Source organism: Heloderma suspectum, chromosome W (assembly GCF_057233095.1).
Source record: "Heloderma suspectum isolate Gila_16-S chromosome W, 16-S_ref, whole genome shotgun sequence".
In the NCBI taxonomy this organism is placed as follows: domain Eukaryota; kingdom Metazoa; phylum Chordata; class Lepidosauria; order Squamata; family Helodermatidae; genus Heloderma; species Heloderma suspectum.
The window spans coordinates 58,716,235-58,743,681 of record NC_139475.1 but is presented as its reverse complement, the minus strand read 5'-3'; the positions used below and the strand labels follow the sequence as shown (position 1 = coordinate 58,743,681).

At 47.2% G+C, this 27,447-nt stretch overlaps 1 protein-coding gene across 10 annotated transcripts in view; it reads right to left on the bottom strand.

Annotated features, from left to right (window-relative positions):
• Window positions 1–27,447, bottom strand: part of LOC146334059 (transcription factor E2-alpha-like) — a 109,474-nt gene that overhangs the window by 26,012 nt on the left and 56,015 nt on the right. For all 10 annotated transcript variants that reach the window (XR_014786417.1, XM_084825098.1, XM_084825100.1 and 7 more), the window contains exons 7-13: window positions 24,827–24,956; window positions 17,727–17,776; window positions 10,868–10,970; window positions 9,394–9,533; window positions 6,177–6,303; window positions 2,339–2,397; window positions 1,177–1,255 (exon numbers count right to left, since the gene is read on the bottom strand). Coding sequence is in view for 9 of the 10 variants with exons in the window: in XM_084825098.1 (XP_084681224.1) it covers window positions 1,177–1,255; window positions 2,339–2,397; window positions 6,177–6,303; window positions 9,394–9,533; window positions 10,868–10,970; window positions 17,727–17,776; window positions 24,827–24,956 (688 nt within the window). In the remaining variant the exon portion in view is untranslated. The remainder of the gene's footprint in view (window positions 1–1,176; window positions 1,256–2,338; window positions 2,398–6,176; window positions 6,304–9,393; window positions 9,534–10,867; window positions 10,971–17,726; window positions 17,777–24,826; window positions 24,957–27,447) is intronic.

The following is a 27,447-nucleotide window of genomic DNA, read 5'->3' as shown; positions in this document are numbered from 1 at the left end:
GATCTCTCTGAATTTGGAGCTTTCACATAGCTGTGGGGGACTAATAGCTGTTTCATTTAACATGAAATTTTATTTCACTTTGAAACAAGGTTAACAAAATAAAGGCAACAAAAAGAAGGTGCATAATAATAAATCACAACCATGAAAGAAACAAAGGAATTCACTAATGATAATTCTAAGGAGCTCAGTGTCTAATGAAAGTCAAAATGCAAGTTCTACGATGTATGAAAGGTGGTGTGCAGGTGCATGCCATTTTGTGTGTTTGGGCCCAGTAATCAGAAAAAACAGAGGCAGCTGCATTTTGTTGAACTTTATCAAAAGTTTGAAGTGCCTCTGCACAGGAAATGAATGGAAACCATGGTGTCAGAATATCATTCTTCACGTTAGGATTCCTTGCTCGCTGCCCTTGTTTATACATACTCATAGTCTCCCAAATTGTATCAACCCACTGCTCTTTAGCTCGTTGCTTTGGAGACTTTCAGTTACAAGCTACACATGACTTTGCAGCTGTATACAATTGCTGAAGAAGGTCTTTATGCAGGAATCCGGGATCACCAGGTTCAAAAAGATGAAGCAGCTTTGCTTCAGGAGCTACCAATGGTCTAGCATGAAGAAATTACTAAATAGCTGTTTATTGACCCCTCTTCTTCTTCTTCCCCCATGAATTCTAATCCCCTTCTAAAGCCATCTTGTTGGCAGTCACAAATTAATGATGTGTTGTCCATCCGTAATGTACTGCCAATCTTTTTCACTGGTTGGTCCCAGGCCTTGTATGATGGGAGAGGGAGTGAAAACAAATTCTATCCACCTTATTTGCATCATGCATCAATTTAGTTTGTCATAACATGATGCTGATAACTCAAGGTGAGGTGGGAGGGGGGAGAGAGAAGATGGAACCTCTGAGGGGTCAGTTTTCACCAAGTAAACAAGAAGGTCCAATGCAGCTTCAAAGCTATAACACACAGCTAGGAGTACCATGGTTGAACTCTGCATGGAAGTGGTCTGTTCAAATGCAATTCCTCCATACAGCACTAGATGGAACCAGTGAATCACAAACTTCAGATCCGTTGAGTGTTGACTATCTGACTATCTCTGGTGGTTCCTGTTATTGATGCACATTGGGGCATAGCCCCAATTTTCTCTCCAACATACCTTGGCAGAATTTAGCAGGCTTACCTGTTATTCCCTGAGGGGATCCCACCGGTGTGGATGGGCTTGAAGAGAAATTATTGCTAGAGTGATCCGGGGAGTAGATCTGAAAGGGAGAAAAAAAGTGGGTTTTCGGGGGAGCAGTGTGTAACCATTCCTCCTTAAAACAAAGCCTTATTTTGCCTCAAGTGGGAAAACAAGCAAACACCCAACAAATAAACACTTCCCAGAAAATGTAGTGGAACCCTTTCTTACTAATTCTAGATGTATTGGGATGGGGGGAGGGAGAGAGAAAAGAGGGCTGGGCTGGCTAAAGCACATTTTCAAAGGTGCTATATAACTGTATATCATGACACAGGGAGAAGTCTGGGCAACATCCAGATGCATCGCTATGTCTCCTGGGCACCACACAACTCCCACTATCCCCAGGCAGCACAGCCATGCTGGCTGTGGATGGCAGGAGTTCTAGTCCAACACATCTGGAAGGCGCCAGGTTGGAGAAGTCTGCTCTAAAGGGATGGCACTATTGGCATTGAAATCTAAAAACATACAAAACGAAGACCTAGGAACCAGAATATCAGAACAAGCCGAGTACACCACAGCAATACATAGTATTTCCTTGTGTTCCTCCCAGCCCAAGACCCCCTGGCACAATGAAACAGGAAGGGGAAGAAACAACAATAAATCAAAATGCAACCATTTCACATGCTTTTGTACCTTTGTCACTGTGTTTTTTTGCTTTGTTTTTAGGGTGGGAGAGAACATGTAAGAATACGGCATTGCTTGTTCTGTTCACCTTGTGGTGAAAGTTCCCTGTAAAGCAGGGGTGCAGATCCTCAGCTCCCCAGATAACCAGACCCCATCCCACCACCATGCCCCATATGACCACCAATCATTTGGTAGTTCCCTGGCTTTTGTGTGGTTTTTAACCCGTTCTAAAAGGCTGAAATGCTTCTCCTAAGGCCTAGTTACGGCACTATGAACTTAATGTCAAAATATGCTGGTATTCTGGCCCTTCCCTCTTTGCCTTTGGCCCCACCCACCACTGGGATGTGGCCCCAGAGAGCTTCCCCAAAATGGAATTTAGCCTCAGGCTGAAAGAGGTTCAACACCCCTGCTGCAAAAAGAGTACAAAAGGCCTACAGTTTGTAAATCATTGGTTTTTAGAAGCACGTATGTCAAGGCTTACTGAAGCTAATGCTTTTCCCAGTGCATCCCCTGAACTGCCAGCTGTAGTTCCTCGGTTACCTGAAGCAGGAGAGTAAGAAGAGAAAGAGAAGAAAGAAAAACATAAAGGTGGTATTAATGATAGAAATGTGGGGTAAAAAGGCCATTTAGATCAATTCCCTTCTGAAAGGACATGGCCACCCTCTCACCCACCCCAAGAGGCAGAAACCAGGAGGCACCATCACACAGTATTGGCCATACAACTTTAGCTTCCTCAGAACTTTGGCTTGCATCAAAACATTAAAAAGCTGCTAGTCCGCATGGCTGCAGGGGGCACATGGGCACTGCCTGCTTGCGACTTCAGAAGTCTAGAGGAATTTTAAGAGGCTTGTGGCAGGGCCCCCATGCCTCAAATTTTCCACTGCCCTCCCCTTCCCATGAGGGGAAGAACATGAAGAATTTATGCAAACTAAGAGAGAAATCATGCAACATTTGCTCCTTTTTATTCTTTATCCAGGCCTTCCTCCCAAAGCAAATTCTGGGAACGGAGAGGGGCAGTGGTGTGTGTGTGTGTGTGTGTGTGTGTGCGCGCGCGCACACAAATGATTTTCCAGCTACTCAATACCTGGAGTAAATCATTAGTAAAATTAGTAATCAGCTAAACATTTCTGCCCCCATGTAGTCCATTTACACTGGGAACCCCCACCCACCTGCTCTGCTAAAATTTTCAGAAAATCAAGGTCGAGGAGGTGGTGGCTGAGAGAGGGTTTTTGGGGTGGGGTTGTGGTTCTTTGTAACAAATGTCCTGATTGCTGGGAAGTCAAAAGCAGGAAAAGTGTTTTGTAACAGGTTCACAGTGGGGTGAGGGGATTAGCATGCTCTGGGCTTGAGCCCAGCAGTTCAAAACACAGGGCCTGGCCTATGTCAAGGGCTCCTTGGAGGGCTCTCTCAGTCTAATCCAGTAGCCAAGTCCAGACACAGACAAAGGGATTCCTTTCAAAGCTTTATTCTTCTTTTACAACTTAACAACTCTACAGGTAGCAACTAGATCTGAGCAGCACAGTACCTATGCCCTACGCTGGAACAGTTGGTCCCCGTTTGAAAGGGAATTACTGGCAGACCCCTGAACTTAAGGACTAGGGAGAGTCCCTCCCCTTTTCCCTTGGATCCTCTGGGCGCAGCCGTTGTTTGCGCGCCAGCCGGGCACTGCGCCTCCTTTCCGCGCCCTCCATCTGGCACCGCTCTCTGCGTCTGCGTCGCGCATCCACCAAGTCTGCTTCCCGTGCTGGGTCACTCCCTGGACTGCTATCTAAGCTAGGAATGCTGGTGGGAGGAATCTCCGTCAGCTGTGGGCCCTGGGAAAGAGGAGCGCGCTCCTCTCCCAGGAGCGACTGCTCTTCCTCAGAATCAGAACTACTCTGGGATTCTATGGGTTCAGTGTCCACCCTGACCCCCTACCCATGATCTGACAGCACCATGCCCTTCCCCTCCTCCTGCTTGATCTGCATTATTTCCTCTTTCTGGATCTCACTGAGCAACAGCATCTCTCAGAGGCCTCTGCGTTTGGTCCCAAATTGTGGTTTTGGAGGGGCACATGTGCATGCCAAAATCTCCAGAGCCAAGCAGCCTCTGTCATCCAAGGCAAAAACACCACACTCACTTCTTTGCCTGCGATCTGGTTCTCCAGTGGAGAAAACATGTGTGAAAATCCCTTCCACCCTCCAGGACCTGTGGTGGTGGTGGTGGAGGAGGATAAAAAGAAGACCCACTTCCAAGCCTACACGTCATAGCTGTGTGAGGGATGGGGGCTCTGTGTCTGACTGTCATGAGGAGGGCAGGAATTACTGCATTCGTTCCTCAGACAGCAGCTTAAAACTTAACACATCTATTTCCACCTGTGCGGCTCTGACTGCCTCAAGCCCCCTCCCCCAACAGGGATTAACCTACATGTGGCAGGAAGGGGGGGCAGCTGAAGGAAACAGCTGTGGATTCACCTGAAACAGGTAGGGGAGGGGGCAAATGGGTAGCAGAGAAATTCTGTGTTGCTCCAATGCTGCAACTCCCACCCCCACAGCTGGTCCCCCACCCCCCATAGGTGCAACCCAGCCAAGCTTTACAAACTCTGAACAGCACAACTGAGGGAAGACCACAGCCGGTTGTATAAACAAATAAAACAAGCTAAGGAGATGTTCAAATCTCCCCTCCTCAACCCCATCTTGAAAACTCATGGGAGTTGGACAGGTAAGGGCAGAGTAAGAGCAGCCCTGCTGGATCAGACCAAAGGCCCAGTATGTAGCCCAGCATCATCCTGATTCCCACAGTGATCAACCAGAAGCCCACAAGGTGGCTATGAAGATGACAGTCCTCTCCTAGATTACTTCCTTAGAGCCCAGTGGAGGCTGGTGGCTCCAACGTCAGTGGGGTAATGCATCCACTCTAGGTTTCAGTCAGAACCAGTTGGAACTCTAAAGCAGCACCTTGGATAGATCCTTTAGCGTTCTGACTGAAACCTGGAGCGGACTCATCCCCCCACTGACATCAGAGCCACCAGCCTCTGCTATCAGAGCCTCTGATCCCAGAGGTAGGTAGTATATGGCCATCATGACTAGTAGCCATTGATGGCCTTATCTTCCACAGACTGGGCTTGTCTAGGACAGGGGTGCAGTACCAAGGGCAAAATCTGACCTCCTGGGGTTCCCCAAATGGCCACACCCCCTTCCCCCAGATCCTTTGGTGGTTTCCTGGCTTTTCTGCAGTTCTCCCCCCATCCTAAAATTTTATTATTTATTTCATTTCTATACCGCCCAGTAGCCAAAGCTCTCTAAAAGGTTGAAATGTCTCTCCAAAGGCTGAGTTACTGACTGTAAGCTAAAACATGCTAGTAATTTTGGTATCTGGCCCACTTTGCCTTCAGCCCCACTCACCAGTGAAACCCAGCTCTGGAGAGTTTCTTTAAAATGGAATTCAGCCCCTGGGCTGAAAGAAGTACAACACCCCTGCTCTAGGGTGTGTGTACACCACAAAAGCAAATATGTGGTATTGTGTACAACCCCCCGCAACTTCCTGTGCGTTTTAATGTTCCTTTAAAACAAAAATCAGGTTCCTAGTCCTGATGGCTGCAAAGCGCATGGGCAACACATGCTCAGAAGCCAGAGATACAGGGGAGCAAGACTTCCAGTGGTTGTAGGCAGGGCAGCTTCACTGCTCCTGGCCTTTCCCTCTTACTGGCAAAACTAGAATTGTACAAAAATAGTTAACATGTTAGGCAAAATTAAGGGAAATCATGCAAAGGTGCTCAACTGTCATAATTTATACGGGTCACAACATCCAGGTTCTCAATGCACCCAATACCACATCCCATGCCTTTTTCTGTGCTCTGGCAAAATTGCTATGCACACGCAGCCCTTGGTAGCTACAGTATTTTTTTCCTGTTGAAAAAACACCCTATATATTTTTTAAAAATACAAGTAATTAAAAAACCTGCAGACGGCAGGTGCCATCTTACAACAAGCATTCCCTGAAGATGGTGCCTGCCCTGACAGCTAATATGCATTGTCAAAACAACCTTTTTTTCTTCCAAATGATTAAATTTGCAATGAAAATTAATCGATATGATCAATCGACAAAGAATTTCTTTAGTTAGGCAACAATGCTTGGCTCTAACACAGGGAGGTGTAGGACTTTTTACCAGGTCTTTATCAAAATGCTTTTGACCCCTTTGGATAATTCAGCAGAGATTCTGCCCATGCAGAAACCTCAAGTTTGGCAAAGAATTCCATGAGATCCTGTGGCAATTCTAGCCTGGAGATTAAAATAAACAAATAAAACACCAGCTCCAAGAACAAAGGGCCAATACTTACCCATCACACTCTCTGTCCCACCGATTGGGGGTGTGTGGCTGGACACCCCGTACTGAGTGGAGGCTGAGGAAAACCCAGAGACGGATGGGAGGCCACCGTTGACTTCTCCTGAATGCATCTGATAATTCTAGAAATGGGGGGGGGGGAGCACTGTGTGAAGAACTTCTATCCATATTCCAATTTCTTGTTGAGCTAGAGCTCGAATTCACGGGGCCTGGACTGTGGGAACAAGCCACAAACCTGCCTGTGCAAAATGTCCAGAAATTTTGAAGCCATGGGAAGAAACAAAACAAAATGGGTTTTCTGCCCCATTGGGGGGGGGGGAGCAGAAATTTTGGGGGAAACTGACAAATATGCAATACTTATTATGTATAACTTGGTTCGTTCATAAAATTATCATTAAATTAAAAAAAATTACAAGTAAACTCAGTAAATTTGGAATTATTGTCAGAATGCTATATTTTTAAATTTAATATGCCAAACATGATACTTTTATGAGCAAACCCAAGTTATACAAAATATATTTTAGATTCCAATTTCATATCTTACCAGAGGGAATTTAAGCAAGCAGTGCTTGAAATGTCTGAACCATCCTAGAAGCCAAGAGAAGCAGGATTGTTGTGAACCGCCCAGAGAGCTTCAGCTATTGGGCAATATAAAAAGGTAATAAATAAAATAAAATAAGAGCTGAAGGCAGAGGAATACAAGTATACAGCATCTGTTTCCATTTCTGAGAAATTGGCTGGGTGGAGTTTAGGGAAATCTGGTCTGAAAGAAAAGGTATTTAGAGCTTATTTAGCCAGGGAAGACACCATTATCTGTTAGGAATGGTCACTAAAGATATTATTTTAAGAATTCAAGCAATCTTAACCTGTTTGAAGAGTGACATTTTATTCCCTTTCATAAATAATTTCCCTTCATAAATATCTTACATTTTGTTCATTTTGAGAAGTTGTCTCTAGCAGTGGTGTCAATCTCATACCTATGCCAGAGGAACCAATCTGCTGGCAGCAGTGACTGGTTTCATAGCTGAAGTAGCATTTCCTAATGGTGAGGTCTAATTGGGAACTTCATTAAAAACTGTGGCAGTGAGTTCCATAGACCCAAGCCTCAAATATTGACTTTTTAAAAAAGAAACATAGGTGGGATAATCCACACGCTGTTCCGTCATACGTGATGGTAGTGGCAAGATAACCCAGTGTTAACTACACTAATTGACTGGTACAGTATCTAACCAGAACAAACCCAGAAACGCAGGACTCTATACTGCACAAAACCCAAACAGTCAAGAATGCACATTTTCTTCATGTATTATGATATGGTGACTTAGTCTAAGATACCTGTTAGGAAACTGAACATAACTTGGAGCATCCCTAAACATCTATCAGTAAAAGATAAATCAGATCAATACTTTTAAATAAGGGATGGAAGTATCAACTGTGCTGAAAATTTTACAGAGAGGATTAAAAACATTTTTTCCCCCATGGCTTCAAAATTTCCAGAAATGTTACATCTTCTTGTCTTCCTATAACAGTCTTTCTATTACATAATCTTTAGAAATCATTGGGGGGGAGTAAAGGCTGGGAGTAATATATGAATGCTTCGTCTTAAACATTTCGTTCATCGTTTTAAAAGGAAATATATCATAATCCAACATTGTTCAATTTTTCAGGGGAAACACAAAAGAATTTTCCCAGGTTTTTTCTGGGTCTTCGGCTCTCTACTTGTGCTGAGACACCCTCAGGAATGACATTAGGAAAACTGCAAAGAAAAGGTCCTGGCTGACACATTGAAACAATAAAACAGGCCTACGAGATATGCTCTCATGTCTGCCCACATGTGACGCCAATTCTTCCTGTTTAAGCAAATCCATGTTCCCAGCAAGTTAGCATGTCAGTGGAAAGACACAGACAGAATGTTTCTCCCCGACATGTTTGTTTTCTCAGTACAGGCATTTTGGGGGGAGTGTGTGAACTCCCATCTGCACCCTGTGTAAAAAATACATTACCTGCAAATACAGGGAGAAAGCTAGAGAACTCATCTTTCTGACAGGCTGTTTTTCTGAGTGTAGGGCAGGGAGGGGTGGGGGAAAAGGGGAAGGATATTCAAATAATTAATTCCTCCCAGTACACCCCTACCCCCACCCCCGCCTAGAAAAGTGGTACAATCCAGGAAAAAGGATTTGCTCCCAGTTCTAGGAGTGAGAGAACTGCTTTATCCCATCCAGGAATTGGAGTGAGTCGAACAAAGTCACCCAACTTCTACGTCAGCTTTCCCAGATGTGTTGGACTGGAGTTCCCACCATGTCTGGTCAGCACAGCTAGCTGGGCGTGATGGGAGTTCCAGTCCAACTTTATGGGCAGCTGTGTGTGTGTGTGTGTTAGGGGTGTGTAAGAAACTTTTCTCCATTTGGTCCCTCCATTTGTTTTCATTATTTAAAAAGCTCATTCATTTAATGATTCCTCTGTTAAAATCCCATTTGCCTCTGTACTGATCTGTAACCATCATGTTTGTTTGTTTTTTAAACATCCCGGTCCCCCCTCACCCCATCACCCAAAATTGCCAAGGCAAGAGGGTTTCCCAAAGGTGGGGGCTGGAGAGAAGCTTTCGCCCCTCAGCAGTGGGTTTAAAGTGCCCTTTGCTCCCTTAGCGGAAGGACTAACAGATTGAGAACTCTGTCTCAATTCGGGGTGGGGGTGGTGTTTCACAGCCATGCTTAGTCGGTGGAGCAATTTGCTTGGTTAAGTCCGATAATGAACGAGACTCTGGTGTGCTAACTCTTTATGTGATGTCTGAGCCGCTTTGAGTGCTATTTTCATGGTAGAAAGGTGGTGTACAAATCAAATAAAGAACAAATAAATCAGAGTCTCCAGGCAATATTAAAAAGCACCCAGCAGCCCTTTTCTGGAGGGCAGGGAGTTTAACTCCCCCCCACCCCCATGAATGAGCTCCAAATGAATAACAAATGTCCCATGAATGAGCAAGCTTTGGTACCCCACTTCGGGATTATTTTACAATGAAAAGCAGGTAATAAAATTCTTAAATGAATAAAAATAAAAAAAGATGAAAACAAGAACCAAAACATGCCACATTCAGTCTGAAACAAATGCACCCTCCCGTGTGTGCGTGTTTGTGTGTTCATATCTGTACACATCTGCATGTAGTTGGATTTGTCCCACCCCCACCCCAAACTGCCCTGTGAACCAGTCTCCGTTACCATCCGTTCGTGCTGGTGAAGACCGCTGAAGTTGCCAGACTGCGGGAGCGGGGAGGAGGAAGCGCCCAAGATGGCCCCATAGTTGGACTGGCTCATGGCGTTGGAGGAGCTCCACAGATCGGCCGAGTTGTGAAGCCCGTCTGCAAGGTAGAAAGGCAAGAGCCTGAGGTTTCCACGCCACCCTCACACTTTTGCTTCTGCTTAGCACTGCAAGGGCAGAGAAGGCCCCATCGCTGGGACAGGACAGTCGGAGTTCAGGCAAGCCAGCCTCCCAAAGCCTCAGAAGGTCCCAAAGGCCAGGGGGAGGCCTTTAAAACAGTTCTGAGAGCCAGTGAACCTGCAGCAGCAGCCCTGCTGGATTGGGCCAAAGGTGCCTCGCGCATCCAGCCAGCATCCTGTTTCCCACAGCGGCCAGCCAGGTGCCTTTAGGGTTGGGGGCTGCCCCCTGTTGCATTCAGTGCCACAGGGGCGAAAATCCACAGGGAAACAAGGTGTGTGTGTGGGGGAGGGGGGGCACGTGCCTGGTCTCCACACAGAATTGCTGCAGTTTTTGTTGGCAGTGCAATTTCAGCAGCAGCAGAGGAACACAGCAAGAACGGCGGGGGGGGGGGGGGGGATGCAAGCCATGTTCCACATGTTGCCCACCCCTGCTCTAGGCAGCCTGATGGCAACAACCTTCTGCTGTTGCTGCTCCCTCGTGGCTTGTATTCAGTGGCATACTGCCAATGTGCACGTAGCCCTCACAACTAGCTGTGAGGTTTGGCAATTGGAGTCCCAGTCTAGGAACACAGAAACTCAGGGTCAAACTCCTGTTCAGCTACAAAGCTCAGGGGATGACCCTGGGCCAGCCCATCTCTCTCTCTCTCTGACACACACAGACAGGCTATGTTCCCACATAATGGCAAGCCATGGTTTATGTTAACCATGGTTAGTTGCTTTAGCCATCAATTGCCTCGCAGACAAGCAAGCAAACTGTAGCTTGTTTTCCCAATTTCTAGTTCACTTCTCTCTTGTCCATTTTGCTAGCCTTTAGAGTGGCTTTATTGCTGGGTGCCTCTGTTTTAAGGTGGACACCAGTGCAAACATGTCAGAAATCAGCCACAAGTTCTGGGTTCAGACATCATGACATGACATAGTTTAAAACAGGCCAGACTTTGTAAATCAACAACAAACCATGTGTTGTATTTGTAGTTTATAGCTGGTTGACAAACCATGGTTTGTTGGTGGGGAGTGGTTTGGACACAACAACAAGCTGGATTTCAACAAACCACACCATGACTCTCCCTCTCTCTCAGTCTAAACCACCTCACAGGGTTGTTGTAAGGATAAAATTGGAGGGAGGTAGATGTACAGGCCCCTGAGCTCCCTGGAAGAAGGGTGGGGAAAAATTTAACAAAAGAACAACCATAATAGCAAAATAACTAAGACTAATAATTCTCCCAGTAGCTAATTTACCTTGGACCAGGTTACCTACCTGGCATGTAGAAGGCTCCGGGGTAGACAGTGCTGGGGGGTTTGGAAGGTGTGTAACCAGCCGGTTCCCTGCTGTATTCATCACCTGAGTTGGGTGGATATACCTGGGAGGGGGTGAGAGCAGGGGAGAAAGAAAGAGAGTTACCAACTCTCTTTCCAGCCTCGATTATTCACCCGGCATTTTCGAGAAGGCCAACGCTCCCTTCTCCTTTCCCCAAACTTCTATTTTATTTACACATTCACAGCATTTATATCCCATTTTCCTATCGCAAGGCCAAAACCCAAAACATTTATTCAACAAAAACAATAAAACTTAAAAGTAAAAGTCAGAAAACTGCCCCTTAGCCAAACATTGCAAGTCCCTTGAACAGGATATTAAAACAGAGGGGTTCTAATTTTGAGAGGAAGAGGAAGACCATCTTTAGATCTCTCCCCTCTCACCAGTCCAGCCCTTTCTAACCTGGGTCCCTCCTGATGTTTTGACAACAACTCCCATCATCCTTGACCACTGGCAATGCTGGCTGGGGCTTATGGGGTTTGTAGGCAACACAGCTGGAGGACACCAAGTTGGGGAAGTCTGGGCTAAGGTGACAGACAATTTTATAAAGAAAAAGAGACCACTTGATTTCAGAAGGATAACATTAATTGTTCCTCCCCCATTCCCTGTTACAGTTAACACACTGGCAGCAAAATAGTTTAAACGCACCCCCCCCCCCCAACATGTGCACCCTTAATTTGCAGCCCTTCTGATTAAAAAGTTGCCCCTATTGATTAATCAATCCAACCTGGACAGGTTGACTCTATATGCATATTGACTCAGAAGCAAGTCCTACTGAGTTGAATGGAGCTTACCCCCAAGTAGGAGTAGAGGATTGAGCCTCTGGTTGATTATGCAGCTGAATAAACTTTGCAGAGTTAATTAAAGCACGGATTGAACACAACCAAACAACCCTCAGAGGGAGAGGCCCCATAAATTCACCCCATCCAGCTCCCAGCACCACAACAAAACTTGCAGATACAAAACATAGTTTTGGAGATCAAGCTCACGACAATGAGAATTTCAGCTCCCCCCGCTCCCCCACTTTTATAAACCAAGTTCCTAGTCCTCATGGCTGGAGAGAGGCTTAGAAGTCAGCATGGGTGGTAGATTAACACTCTACCAAGTAACTGGGGACCAAGCTTCAGGGCCCTGCATTGTTGATTTCCCCCTGTAAACTGTGCACCAGCTTTATTAGATTGTAGGTGCCAGGTCAAAACAAACATTATCCTCCTGGAAAGCTGAGGGATAATCTTATTTTATTTTTCTCTCTGTCCTGGCTGTTTTAAAGATTTTTTAAAAAGAGTGTGCGTGTGTGCGCGAGAGAGAGAGAGGGACAGAGACAGACAGACAGAGGGCGAGTGAGCGAGCGCTGGTTCACATGACATGACAACCCACTGTGGCATAATTTATCTGCGGGGGCTGTTGCATTGTACCAGGCACCCGTGGGCACCTGGCTTGCTGTGGTTTGTTGTGTTGTGTGAACCCAGGTGGCAAGGGTTGTTTGAGGGCTAGACAACCCTCAAATAACCCACAGCTTGCTCAAGGGTTATTTGAGGGTTATTTAACCCTCAAACAACCCCTGCTGCCTTGGTTTGTGCCTCATGACAAGTCACGCCAAGCCATGGGTGCCACACAAAAAATGATAGCCCCTGCAGGTAAATTAAGCCACAGTGGGCTGTCGTCACATGTGAAAAGGCAGAGAGAGGGGGGCGGGGAGGGGCAGGGGGGAGATTTATCTATTTAACTGACACTCTCATTTTATCCTTTAGAGGGGCAAAAGCTGAAAGGTGCGTTTATAAAACACCTCAAATTAAAAACCAACAATAAAACATATAAAGACATGCAAATGTGCTGGCGTAATTTATTCAAGCAGCAGAATCCAGTTTTTTAAAAAAAGATTTTTTCTAAGTTTTTGTTGGGTGTTTTTTAAAAATTCAGAGTAGCTACAACCAGGCCTATGGTGAGCGAAATGGTCTGTTTTAAACAATGAAGAACTGGCCAGATCAATATCACAGAAGAACTTTCCCCAACCTAGCACCCTCTGGACTGAGGACTACAACTCCCATCATTTCCCTGCCAGCATAGCCAATGGCTTCTTCTGAGGAGCCAGGTGAGAATCCGAAGCAGTATAAGGCCCAAGTGGGCCCACCCTGTCCCCTGCTGAGTTTGCAGCTGCAATATCACTCTCTAGCCATCTGCACTGGTGCTGCTGTAGTGTGCTGCTGAGTGGGCTAGGGGTTCCCTCTTCTGGCAACTCGCCACACTCATGGGGAAGCAAAGAACCTTCATCTGGGTTTAGTTATTTATATCTCACCTTTCCTACAAGACGTTCAAGGCAACAGACAAGCTTCTTCCCCATCCCCCTTGCAATTTCATCTGCACAACAACCCTGTAAGGTAGGTTAGGCTGAGAGACAGTGAACTTCATGGCTGAGGCGGAGATTTGAACTGGGGCAGTCCAACACTCTAACCATAATACTGTGCTGCTTCCAGCACCTCCTGAAAACTGTTCTGTTCCAGGAAGCATTCCTTAAATGACCAGTCATGGTTTTTATTGGCATTCCATTTTTAATCATTTTAATATGATCCTTTAAACTTTTATCTTGATGGGACTGCAACTCCCACCATTCCCAGCCAGCATGGGAGTTGCAGTCCCTTCCATCTGGAGGGCACCAGGGTGGCAAAGGCTGGAGTAGTCTGTTCTGGCGTAAGGCAGCTTGAAAGTGTGGGCGGCTGCCCCGAGTGTCGAAATGACTCATGAAAGGACTGAGAGAAACCTATATTGAGACTGGCCCGAGAGTTTCAAAATGAGCTTGCAAAATTGAGGCCTCTCGAAAGATTCTCAGGGCTGTAAAAATGACTTGGATTGCCACTCAATTTTTGTAACATGGGGGGGGGGGCACGGCGGGAGGGGGAGAGACGCTTGCATTTTGGCCATACAGTTGCAAGGATTTTTGCTGGCCCTCCCGCACGCGTGACAAAGCCCCTCCTAATGACCTTCTCCTGTTTGACCCAGCTATCTTCCGTTCACAGCATTCGTTATCAAGGTGGGAAGAATCGAGCAAAGGACCCAAACCCCAGAATTGCTCGCAGTGTGTGTGTGTAAATGTAGAGAGAGAGATGGGTACTGGAGCAAGACGTGCGGTGGGAAAGAGAGCAGGGTGGAAGCAATGGCGGGCGGGGGGGGGGGAGTACTGGAGAGTCTCGGGGAGGCAGAACGGGGGAATGAAGCCGGCTACAAAGAATAAGAAATCCAGTAAATTGCCTTTCCCTATAATTTGATTAAATAGCAGGAGCCGGGGCTGAGACTTGAGCGAAGCAGGAATAATAGCTGTGCGCCATCTGCCAGCTCTTGGCACCCGGCCAGTTCTCCAGGCAGCTGTGAGGGGCTGGGAGGATGGAGACAAAAAGAGGGTGGGGGCAGGGAACGGGGCGGGGGGGGGGGAAGAGCAGCTTAAAAAAAAAGAAAAAAGGAGAAACACACATCAGATAAAACCCTGAGAAAGGAAACAGCAACTATTACAGAACCGAGGAGTGTGGAGCAGCTCCGTAATGTCTCACGTCCCATCGCCCCGCGCACTGCTCCAAGGGTGACGCCCACCCCACCAGAATACATGCTTAAGTGTCTATGCATTTCAGTTCTCAAATTGGGGGGGGGGGGGGAGACTCCTGTCCTTCGGTGTTGGCCCCTTTAGCTACTGTCTTTCAAAGGCTAGGGGAAGGAGGGGCATTATTTGGCTAAATTCAAGGGAGGGGGAGCCAGCTAGGTGGGGCTTGCGGATTTCATCAAGACCCCCATTACCTCCCCCCAACATAAAAACCTTGCGCGCCAACACATTTCATTCATTTGCAGTTTGCTCCATTTGGCCAGCAACCCACCCAAATGCCACCTTACTTCTACAAAGCCATTGCTGGGAGTGGGGGAGCCACGGAAGGGAAGCAGAAGGGGGAGAGCCTTGAAATAAAAGGGGAGTAAGGAGGAGACACATAAACCCACATCAACCAGGAGCATTGGCCAACACACCTCACATAAATGTGAGTTTATGGGGAGAAAGGGCGGGGGGGGGATTCGAAAACCTTGGTGTTAAGGATGTGAAAAAGAAACTCACAACTTGCTTGTTTTAAGGTGAAACCAAAAAAAAGAAGAAAAAGAAAGAAAAAAGAATGAGGACGTTTTGGCTCTCAATCACCAAGCCTCCCCCAAGGGAAGTCCCCCCCCTTCCTGTTAATCAGCATGTGCACTGATGTTTTGTTGTTTTCTAATTTTAAAAGAACTTGTTTGAAGTTGGCATTTGAAAAACGAACTTCCACCCATCCAACTGCCCTTAAAAACCCAAAATTACACTTCTGCGCAGCGGCAACAAGACCGGAGAGAAAAACCTCTCAATATATCTCCTCCCGACACTGCCCCACCGCCACCCCCTCTGACCCTGAAAGATGTCTCAGTTGGGTAATAATCCTGAGCTATAGGGTGAGAAGGGGATAGGGGTAAGCAAAGAGAAAACTGAATTGGCAGAGCTATAAAAAGGTTTAAAAAGAAAAAAGGGCAAAGTTTGTGGAATGGGTGCTGAAACAGAGAAAGGGCTGTCACAGAGCAGCACCCAAAGGCACAGTGTCGTCGCTGCTGTAGCATGAGATGCCTTGCAAAAGGGAACCAGGACGCAATCCTATATTCTCCCGCTAGCCCCCAACAGGAAACACTAAATCAAAATGCAGCTCCCTTGGCCGCCTGCTATTCCCCCCTCCGGCTGCTGCCCTCCCCAACTCAGATTTTACGCCTCCCTCAGCAAAATAAAGAAAAAAAGAGAGACCCCTGAGACCCCCTCCCAAGCCCTACAGATGAGATCACTTCCTGCATTTCAAAACTGCTCACCTGGAGAGCAGAAGGGGGAGCTCCCCCCCCCCCCGAGAAAAGCAATTTACATCCAAAGATTCTTGGCTGCTACCCTATAACAGCCTCCCCTATTCGAGCTTAAAGGCATAAACCTCATTATGAAAACTTAAAAACAAATTAAAATACAGGTGTTCAACTTTTTGGCTACCAAAAGGGACCCTGAGACAGAAGCCAAGGGGACATTTGGGGGTGAGGTGGCAAAGCTTGAAGACTGTGGGGGGGGAGGGCAGAGGGGTGTCCCCCTCTACCACAAGACAGAGGAAAAAAGTTGGGGGAGAAAGAACCTAAATACAGGAGGATGGAGAAGAGGTGGCTCAATGGAGAAACTCTGGGTTAGAAAAGGGAATATTCATAGTAATAGTATATATATAAAAATCAATACAATATAATGGTAATAAAATTTAGCAAAGTATTGCTTAGCATTCATAGAGCACTTTATATGATGAGAACAAGCTCCAATAATCCCACAGGAGCACAGAAAGAAGCACAGGAATGTGGAATTACACTTCTTGGGAATCTCCGCTTCCATTTCATTGCAAGGTCACTAGTCCTTATGACTCTGAAGATACGCTCAAAAGGGTTTTGGCCAATGCCTGCCAAGATCTCAGAAGCCAGAGTGGTGGCTGAATAAGATCTCCAGGTGTTAGGCAAGGGGGGGGGGAGCATGAGGCCCTTTATAACCCTGTTCCCCTCCCCACGACAAAACAGAGTCAGAATAATATTATGGAAAATAAGAGATGCACATTTGTTTAATTTATGCTGATGCGGAATTCAGCCGTTCCGGGATTTGGACTGCTTCGGGATCCAACAGGATTGCAACAGAGGAGGTGGAAGACTTTAGCTTAGTCTAATACTATACTCCACTTTTCTAGTAAAATATAACCAAAGCAGCTTACAATAAAAGCATACAGAAGGCACCAAAACAAGTTTAAAAACATGGACCCATTAAGAGTCTTTTCCATGCTGGGGGTGGGCAGAAGTTCACATTCTTACAGTTGCTCTTACTCCAACCCTTCTTAAAACACACCCACAGCACCAGCACTGGAAAATGCTTTCCCGTTCGACTGAGAACAAGTTCCAAAAGAGGCATTTAAACTCTCCTCTCTGAGAGGCTGGAAAAGGACTCATTCCACCCACCCCTCAGACTTGCTATCGCCAATTTTTTTTAAAAACGCCCATGTAGAGAAAGCAGTGCTTCCAAAAGTTAATCTGAGTAAAAAGAAGACGAGAGACAAAGTTCACTGCCCTGAGGAGCTTACACATGACAGACTCATAAGAATAATGCAAGGTGTGAGCCCACACAGCCAGACATCCCTGTTCCTCCTACTTCCTAGTATCCAGTGAAACAGGCTCCCTCAAAACCTCTCTGAAGGTTTTCAAGCCAGCACTGGATGGCCGCTCATGAGAGTTGCTGTGGCAGAGGATTTCCTGCATTCACAGTACAGGGTGGACTGGATGACCTCTGAAGTCCCTTCCAACTCTAGGATTCTACCCTCACTTCTCCACTGCCTTGTACCTACAGCCTCTGATATCATTATTGCCCTCTGAGTTTGTTTCCGTTCCACCCAACATCAACATCCTCCCATGACCCACTTTTCAGCTAGGCTCCCACACCCTATTCTAGAACCTTCCTCTCCTCTCTGCTTATCACACACTGCTCCCTCTGAAGAACAGGACCCACGCAAAGGTTTTCCGTCAGCCAAATTGGCCTTGTAGCTCTGGTCTCAGCAGCTATGCACATTTTCAGCATTCCATCCCTGGCCCTCCCCTCCCCTCCCCTACCACCCCGGCAGCTAGCAGCAGTTCCAGAAACATTCTGTGACATCACGGAAGCCCAGCCAATGGAAAGCGCAGGGCCTTGCAAACAATCATAACAGGATTTCCTACCAACTACTATAGATTTGCAGAGAAGAAAGAAGTGGCTTACTGAAGAGGGCAGTCCGGGAGGCACCTTTCTAACTTTTTTCGGTTGTCCATCTGAATGTGGGGGGAGGGAAAAAAGATGTTTAAAAATTAATTCTTATAATGCCATTACACATTATAAAGAGCCAGTCCTGGGTGGTAGATAGCCTTGATTCTGCTTCAAGTCCTACCTTACAAGAATGCCTTAAAGCAAACCATGGGCAGACTTTGGGCTTCCAGGATCTGCTCTGTTTGTTTCCCCAGACCCCCCAAGATCTACCAGCCAGGAGCAAAAGATACACACTTAGCATTTAAAAAAAAACAGAAAAGCGGAAAGTATGTGAGTCCTTGCAGAGCACCTTTTCCTCATAAATGAGTGACTGAGTCAGAGAAAGAAACCCATCCAGTATGGATTATGCAAAGCTAACCACCGTTTTCTTTTTTGGTCAGCCATTTTCAACAAGAAACCTGCTATTCTTTGGTAAAGATTCAATAGGTGCAGACATTGCTGCTGATTTACAAATGGAGCAAAATCCCCCCCCCCCCCCCCCCGGTCAATCAGTTTCCACATGAATTGGGGTAATCTGTAACAGATCAGCAGACTGGGCTTCCATCGGGATGAATGTAAGGTTGCCATTTATTACATTTTCATATATCTCCCTTCCCCCATTGTGCTGAGGACAGCATGCATGGGTCTTCCTCCCCCCTCTTTTCTCCTCACAACAATCCTGTTAAGTAGGTATGGCCCAGAGATAGTGACTGGCTCCAGGTTGCTTGTGGGCTTTGAGGAGGCACCTGGCTGTCCTCTGCTGGGGACAGAAGACTGGGCTATCTGCACCTTTGGTCTGATCCAGCAGAGCTCTTGTTATGATTCTAGAGCTTGATATTTCGAGTGATGTGCTGTATGTATTTTTGGCATTCCTAGTTACGGTGTTCTACCTCGGTCTTTCATTCTTGTTAACTGCATACCATTTTTACTGTGACTTGCATTTCCAATGTTACTGTGTCCATAAAACATTAAATGTCTTTGCTACCACAGCTCTCTGTATCTTTTTTCTTTTACTGTCTAGACTACAGAGCCCCTGCCCCTTGCCAAAACCTGGTCCCCGCCAGATGTTTTGGACTGTAAGTCCCCAGCATCCCTTACCATTAGCCATGCTGGCTAGCGCTGATGGGTGTTAGGAGTCCCAAACATCTGGAGGGCACCAGGTTGGGGCACATTGGGAGCCCTCCAGATGTGCTGGGCCACAGTTCCATCAGCCCCAGCTAGCATGGCCAATAACAAAGTTGGGAGAGGCAGTTCTAGATTATTTTTTGGGGTGGATTTTTTGCGTCTCCAAAACATTTTTAGTGTGCCAATAAATAAATACACCCCCAGTTCCCCATGGGCAAGAAAAAGAGGGCAGAGAACCTTGAACTCCTTGTGCACTTTCACATTTTTTTCAGGATTGAACCCCTTTTCAGCTTTCAGGGTTGCTTGGAAACAAGCAAGCTGAGCTGCTGCAAGGAAGTTTTTAAAACTTTGTTGCAGAGGATACAGAGGAAAGACAGGGAAAGGGGAGAGGGGTGCTGATGGGTTTGGATCCTGCCCCCTCACCTCCCTTTGGGAGTAAATGTCTCACATTTTGGAGTCTTCCAGCCAGTCTCAAAGCCTCAAGGCAGCATTTGCAAAACCTCCAGCCGTGAAGACCTGCTCTGATCCCAAACTGGAGAGTGCAAATGTATAATTTTTATAGTATGGAAAAGCATGGATTACTGGGCCTTAGGGAAACCTACTCTGCACATCTTGGCTTGAGTCGCTGTTTTGAGTGTGCCTCTTGATTTGTAAGAGGCACAACCCAGAGCAGAGAAGCACCCTATCTGGAAATGGGGCAGAATTCCTTGACGCTGGTGTAGGCTGATCAGGAGGAGGAGAGGCCCAAACAAGGGGTCACACAGAGAGAAAGCAGGCAGCTCCTTTGGTGGCTGCACACTCCAGCCTCATGGGAACCCTCTCACAGGAACCTGCCCCAATCTGACTCCTCCCTGCCATTTTGGACCACAAATCCCATCAGCGGCAGCCAGCAAGGCCACTTCAGAAAGGGTACGAAGGCGCATTTTTTAAATTTACCCTTCTAAAATTATGTAGCTGTTGTAACATTTTACTGATTTTAATATTCTTGGTTTTTTAACATTGTGTTAAGGTTTTGTTGTTTTAAATTGTTGGCTCTTTAGCAGAAAAGGTGGTATGTAAATGTTAGTAAATAAATAAAATAAATCAGTTCCTCACAGTGCCCTCGCAGTCACTCTTCCAGCACAAACATTTGGAAATTGTGATGCCTAGATGTTGGGCACTAAGACCCCGCAGGGGTGCTATATTTTATGGAATGAACCTGCTGGATGAAACAGGTGGATTTCATTAGTTAGAATGCAGGGGAATGAAAGGGGGGAAAAAGGCAGTGGGGGCAGGAAGTCATGCAGAGGGGAGAGAGAGTATGCTCAGTAGGCAGGGCAGCACTCTTTGTAGTGTCCAGAGAAGACCCCGGGCAAGTTGCTGATGAGGGCCCATCCTGCCCCAGTTCCCCTTTGAACGTTGCCAAAGAGGCATCCACATGTCCTGCTAGTGATGCTCGAAAACTCAAAAAAAAAAGAAAACATTTCTAGACAACTGTGACATTTCAGGGACAATGTCATGCCATTCCTCACCCTCTCTCAAGTCCTGGCCACCCCTGAAGCCCCTCCACGTTTGGGACTCCAACTCCCATTAGCCCCAGCTGGCATGGCCAATGGTCAGGAATTCTGGGGGTTGTAGGCCAAAACATCTGGCGGGCTGGGGAAGTCTGCCCTAGAGAAAGCATGTAGACTGAACTGCAGGTCTTGCATGCTGTGATTCCACAGAATGCCTGTTTTGAGAGTCAGGGTTCAACTTCCTAAGAACCTCAGTTTTCATTAAAAAAGAAAAAGTTACAAGCCCTCATGGTTGAGAAGCTACACTCAAAATGCCATGGCTGAATAGGTTTTCTGTGGGTGGGAGAGGCAGGGCTGCAGTGCTCCATATCACTTCCTTGACCTTCTCCCTAAGACCCACAAAACAGCAACACAGAGTAACTTGCATAAAATGCGATAAGCTATGCAAAATTGGATTGATTTGCAAAGGTGTGCGTTTTTTTTAACAATGCGGAACACATAAGAGTCCTGATAATTTCCAGGATTCCCCTTATTCCTTGTACTTTACTGGAAGCAAGCCGAAGTACAGGCAATTGAAACAGTCATATATTCTTCCCCTCTCCCCTTCCCCTATTGTTTCCCTGTGTCAATTTTAGAGTGTAAGCCCAGTGGGGCAGGGGATCTCTCAACCTGTTCTGTGTAAAGTGCCATGTACACAGATGGTGCTGTATTAAATATACTACTACTAATCTATAATTGAAGAGGCTGTGTGTCTCTGTCCGCCTGTCCCTCAGCACCATAGAGCCAAGACCATGACACCTAAATACCTGAAATTTAGCATGCATACTAAAGGGGCCCTAGTAGCATGCACCCCAGGGTTATTGCATTTTTAAAATGCATTAATTTTAATTAATGTGTATGAGGCTGTGTGTTTGAAGCCTGCAGTAACATCTTCAGCCACTAGGGGTAAATGTCCCTAACTAGCACATGGCTTTGCAGTTAGGGGTGTACGGATTCCCCACCATCTGTTCTGGTGGGGAATCCGTGGCGGGGGGAGGCAATCTGTTCCTCCCCCCCCCGGAATCCTCCCGAGCGGTTCCACTCTGCTCAGATTCCGGGGGGGGGGGGGGGGGGAGAACTGGCTTGGGGCTGCTTACCTTCCCTCCTGCCAGCTAGAGCGGTTTGCCTCGTCCCTGTCCCTGCCAATTGCCATGTCTTAAAAAAAAGAAAAAAAAAAAAGAATAGCGATCGGGAGGATGTGTCCATAGACTTAGATGCAAATAGAGTCATGAATCTTGCATCTAAGTCTATGTGTCCATAGGCTTATACACAAGATTCACAGCTCTATTTTGCATATAAGTCTATAGGCACATCCTGCTGATCGTATGTGCCCATAGAGTTATACGCAAAATAGAGCCATGAATCTTGCGTATAAGCCTATGGACACACAGTCTCAAGACGCAAGATTCATGACTCTATTTGTGTATAAGTGTATGGGCACATCCTCCCGATTGCCTTTTTTTTTTTTTTTTTTTTAAAGACATGGCGATCGGCAGGGACAGGGAGGAGGCAAACGGCTCTGGCTGGCAAGAAGCAGCCGAGTGCCATTCCGCCCCCAGTCCTCCTGGAGCGGAAGTAAGTGGTCCCAATCCGCTGCGGATTCCAAAGAATCCGGCCTCATTTGAATCCGCAGCGGATTTCTCTGACATCCCTATTTGCAGTCCATACAGTTTGAAGCCAGGGGGGGATTAGGAGGCTGAGGTATAGTGTTGTATGTCTGCCCTCTCCCTGGTACTGTGGACAGCCCCCCTCAGGGGGATGGCATGGACAGACCCCCTAGGGGTGCCAGTGGGCATGGTTTCACTCAGACAGGGCAGGCACAACCTGTCCAACTCTGACAGCTGCATACATTTGCTTGAAGGCTTCGCTGTATCAGATTAAGGGCTATTCCAACCTGCAAAGCTGGGCTCGTTCGCTAGTAAATAAATAAAAATGGAGCTCCCCGATTCCTCAGGTCTGTGCTTAACAGACCCCACACTCCAAATCCCGCCCCCCACCCCTTGGCCCATGGTGTTCCGCGGGAGGGAGATAAAAAGGAAGAAAGAGAAAGCCACATGGCCGATTCTCTAGCAGGTCTCCATTCCTTGGATTCTTTGCCCACAATGAATGCCAGATGTCTGGATGCAGAGCAGTTTCTCCCGCAGGCAAAACCAAAGCACCACCTCCACTCCAGCCTATAATAAGCGGAGGAGGGGGCTTCAAAAGAAGTGGAGGGGAGGTGCCTCAAGAAGCACACCAACCTCTGCAACCACCTGCCCTGTGCACCTCTGAACCAGCCAATGCACACACCCAGGTTGGGGGGCAGGGAAAGAAAGGGGGCACTCCCACTGTGCCATGTGTCAGACCTCACAAGCTGAGCTGATTGCAAGGAGGGGTTTGCTAGAAATCATGCAGACTATCCACTTGCTACCCAAGGCAGTTGTTTTGGCCTACAACTCCCATGATCCCTCACTGTCGGCTCTGCTGGCTGGCGCTGATGGGAGTTGTCTGCCAAAACATCTGGAGGGCTGCAAGTTGTCCACCCCTGACCTAATGGGACCCTAATTCATTTTTTGATTGGGGGACAAGTCCTTTTAGCCAATGGGGCTCTCTTGAGATTTACCCACAAGGCAGGGGGCAGCAGACTTGGGGGGGCGGCTGCAGTCGCCATAGCAAGGGCTGCATGAGGACATTTGATGCGGATGGGGTGCCACCCAGCTCAACCCAACACACCCTTCTGGCCAGTCCATGGCTGCTTGTTCCTTGGGTCTCCTTACTTATTTCACAGCCAGTGCAGTGTACCGGTTAGAGTATCCAACTCAGAGCAAGAAGAGATGCAGGGTTCAAATCCATACTTGGCCATGAAGCTCTCTGGGGGGACGGACCTTCGGCCATCTCTCTCAGCTGACCTAACCTACAGGGGTGTTGTGAGGATAAAATTGGGAGGGAGGACCATGTATGCTATCTTGAGCTCCTTGATGAGAATATTATTAATAATAATACACTGTTGTTGCTGCATCTGATGACTCCATGCATGATGCCAGAATAAATTTGTTAGTCTTTAAGGTGCCACAAGACTTTCTCATTTTCGCTGCAACAAGACTTTCTCATTTTCGCTGCAACAGACTAACACAGCTACCTCTCTGGAAATTACAATATCCATCATAATAGAAAATAACAATGTTTTTGGTATTAACGTTATTACATTTCTCTTATTATTAGCAATATTATTTAAGCCAATGACGAACAGATTTTATTATGGCAGAAGCTTTTCATGTACTCAATAACATTTCATGCCACGTTAGCTTCTTAAGTGCCCCAAACACCTCTGGAAATAAACATTGCTATTTTGATTATTATTACAAAGATATCCATAATAACCAGAACGATTGCCAAGTGCCAGTGATAAGAGGAAGCCCTGTGGCAGGGCTGGGTCGAGCACATGAATAGAAATGGGAGCCCACGGGGTGACTGGGCCAGTCACTGACTCTCACCCTAACTACCTCACAGGGTTGTTGCAATGAAATGGAGAGGAGGAGGATCATGTAAGCCGCCTTGGGTTGCTTGCAAGAGGAAAAAAGGTGGGATAGAAATGTAATAAATGAATCAATAAGGGTTGGGACCAAGGACTGCACTAGGGGGCCTGGTCAAAACTTAGGAAGTGGACAGAAAAAGGGGTTTCTCATTTTTTCAAAACGCTAGAACCGGGGGGTCATCCAATGGAATGGATTGGAAGCAGATTCTCAGGAGAGACCCCCCCCCCCCCCAACAAATAGGGAAGTTCCTCTATGCAGCATAATGTTATAGGAACTGGCTGCCACAAGAAGTGGTGCTGGCCACCAGCTTAGATGGCTTTAAAAGGGGATTAGACTGATTCCTGGAGGGGATTGTCTGTTGACAGCTGATAGCCAGGATGGTGATAAAGAACCTCCATGCTTAGAGGCTGTCTACCTCTGAACATCAGAGCAACTTATCTGCTGCCTTCATGCCATGCTTGGGCCTGATTCCACAGGGTTCTTACGTTCCCATGGAGCAGTAAAAGCTTCACCAATGTTCAAACTGGGATTGCTAAAATGAAGGCTCCTTACTCAGAGGCAGTCTACCTCTGAGCGCCAGCTGCCAGGGTACAAGGGAGGGCTGTTGCTTTTGTGCCCTGCTTGCGGGGGCTTCCCAGAGGCATCTGGCTGACCTCTTTTGGAAACAGGATGATGGGCTAGATGGACCATTGGACAGATCCAGCAGGGCTCTTCTTATGGGGACCAAAGCAGAGGCAACAACAGGTCAAGTAAACCCCCTGCCTGACCTAGGGGGGCAGGGTAAGAGCCCATGGCAGGATAAGAGCCCATGGCAGAATAAGACTCCTCTTTCCTTCTGTCATTTTGTAGCCAGGCCAAAAGGGCCAGCAGCCAAGAGTGGCTGCTCCTCGAGGGGGCGATGTACCTATGCTGCTGTCTGCTCCTCTCCTGCGAGGGTTGTTGGTGTACGGATAGTACTGTGATCCTCCCTTCACCCCCGTCGGGGACAGCGTGCTGGGAGTTGGAATCCCTATTTCACTGGACAGAAAGCCAGGCTGCAAAAGAAAAGTAGTAGAACAAAATCAAAAACACACCGTCACGCATGAAATGGACACTCACCAACATAAACTGAACCCACCCCTTGTGTGGAGAAATTTCAACGGGTGCATGGTTTTCCAAAACAAGGAGGAGCTGAGCCCCGGGGTGTGGAGGTGAGAGAGAGGGAGACGCCTGGATTTGAATACCTGCTCAGCTGCGTCAAGGCCCCTTGGACCTTAGCAGATATAATGATCATCCGCAGCACGGACCCCAACCTTTTTGGGTTGGGGGGCACATTTGGAATGCTGAGAGAGTGTCACGGGCGCCCTCATAAAAGCGCTGCATGGCCAGACGCAAAACATTCATTTCCCAGAGGTAAACTGGTGAGTGTAAAAGAACAGTAACTTGCCCAAGAACTGAAGTAGAAGGCAGAGGTGGGGGTCTGAGCTCCAAAACAAAAAACCAACAACTCCTTTGAACCCAAATAAAGATGGCGCTGGAGGGCGGCCCTTTGCAGCCTGGCAGTGGATGGGGGAGTAATGACTACTAATGAGAGCCAGTGTGGTGTAGTGGCTAGAGTGCTGGACTGGGAATCGGGAGATCCGGGTTCTAATCCCCACTCGGCCATGGAAGCTCACTGGGTGACTTTGGGCCAGTCACAGACTCTCAGCCCAACCCACCTCACAGGGTTGTTGTTGTGAGGATAAAATGGAGGAAGGAGGAGGATCATGTACGCTGCCTTGAGTTCCTTGGAGGAAAAAAGGCGGGATATAAATGCAATAAATAAATAAATAAATAAATAGTTGAAAATAGTAATAATACAACCTTAAGAAATAAAAGCCGGGAGGGGCAGGTGGATGCAAAGGGAAGTGTCCCGTGGGCACCTTGTGGGACACTCCAGGTCTAGAGTCTGGCAAAATGGGGGTATACCACCACTGTCCAGGGAGGTTCTATCTAGCTTGCATTGCTAGATGGATGCTAAAAAGGAACCTAAATGGAAGCGCTCAAGGGCACTGTAAGTAGGACAACGCTGCTATTCTCATAAAAATGTCCAAAGAGCTGAGCACTGCGGGGGGGATGCTGTCTAAGTCTGGAAGTCTGTTTTCAGCAGAGGTTCAGCTGCTGTGGTTATTGGCCATGAGAGCTAGGCATAGCCTCCTGTGTATGGGGCAGTCTAGGTGTGAATGCCAGGTGCTGGAGACAACAAGTGGAGGGCAGTTGCCTTGTGGGTCTTCCCACAGGAATCAGGCTGGCCACTGCTGGAAACAGGATGCTGAGAGCAATGGACCTTTGCTCTGTTCCAGAAAGGTCACACTATCTATCATTAATATTCTCAGAGTGCAGAAATTGACCACCAGATATAGCGGGTAGTTGGAAAGAGGATACTGAGTTAGATGGACTCTTGGTCGGAATCCAGCAGAGCTGCTTTTATTTTTTTAGAATAGAAATCCATGGTGGACAGATCCATCAGTGTTGATTGCCCATGATAGCTAAACAGAACCTCTACATTTGTTTGTTTATTATTATATCCCTATACTGCCCAATAGCTGAAGCTCTCTGGGCAGTTGACATGTATTAAAACCACAAAGTACAGAATAAAAACAGTATAGAACATACAAGCTTAAAACCACAGTACAGAAATACAGCCAGAATGAAACCTAGCAGCAATGCAGAGATCTGAAATACAGTAACAGATTTAAAACAGCAAAGCTAAAAGACTGGAATGCTAAAACGCTGGGAAAATAAAAAGGTCTCCACCTGGCGCCAGAAAGAGTACAACGTAGGCGCCAGATGAAGCTCTCTAGGGAGCTCATTCCACAGCTGGGGTGCCACAGGCAGGATACCCCAGGAGCCAAAAAACAACAGGGTTTCCCTTTGTGGCCAAGCTTGCGGGATTCCCAGAGGCATCTTGGCTGGCTACCGATGGAAACAGAATACTGGGCTAGATGGACTTATGGCTGCTCTTCTCCTGTTCTTTGCCATGAGAATTAGGAATGCAACCTCCATGTTCCACAGGCAGCCTCTCTTGCTAAACTGAGGTGGGCAACTCCAGTGGGCTAATTTTGCCCCCTTCCCTGGAGGTCACACCCGTCCCCGGAATGGCTGCTGTGGTGGGCTGCAAAAAAGTTTAGGGGAACCGCACGCGGCCCGTGGTCCCCCCCACTCAAAATACTAGATATAGGGAGCAAGAACAGTGGGGGAGGTTGGTTGACTTTATGCTCTCCTTGTGGGCTGGGGGATACTGGGAGTTGTAGTCCCGCACATCTGGGGGGCACCAGGTTGGGGCTTAGCCAAATTCTTCTGCCAATACCTGGCTCAACTTACTCTGCTTTCTTTTCCCAGGACTTGCACCTCACAAACTCTACTGAACCCTAGAACAGGTTCTGCAGGGACCTGCTGGATGCCCCCTTCCCTTCTGTGGCCCTGTGTACCACGCCTCTCCCCTCCCACCAGGAAACCGCCCAGAGAGCTTTGGCTATTAGGCGGTATAGAAATTAATTAAATAAA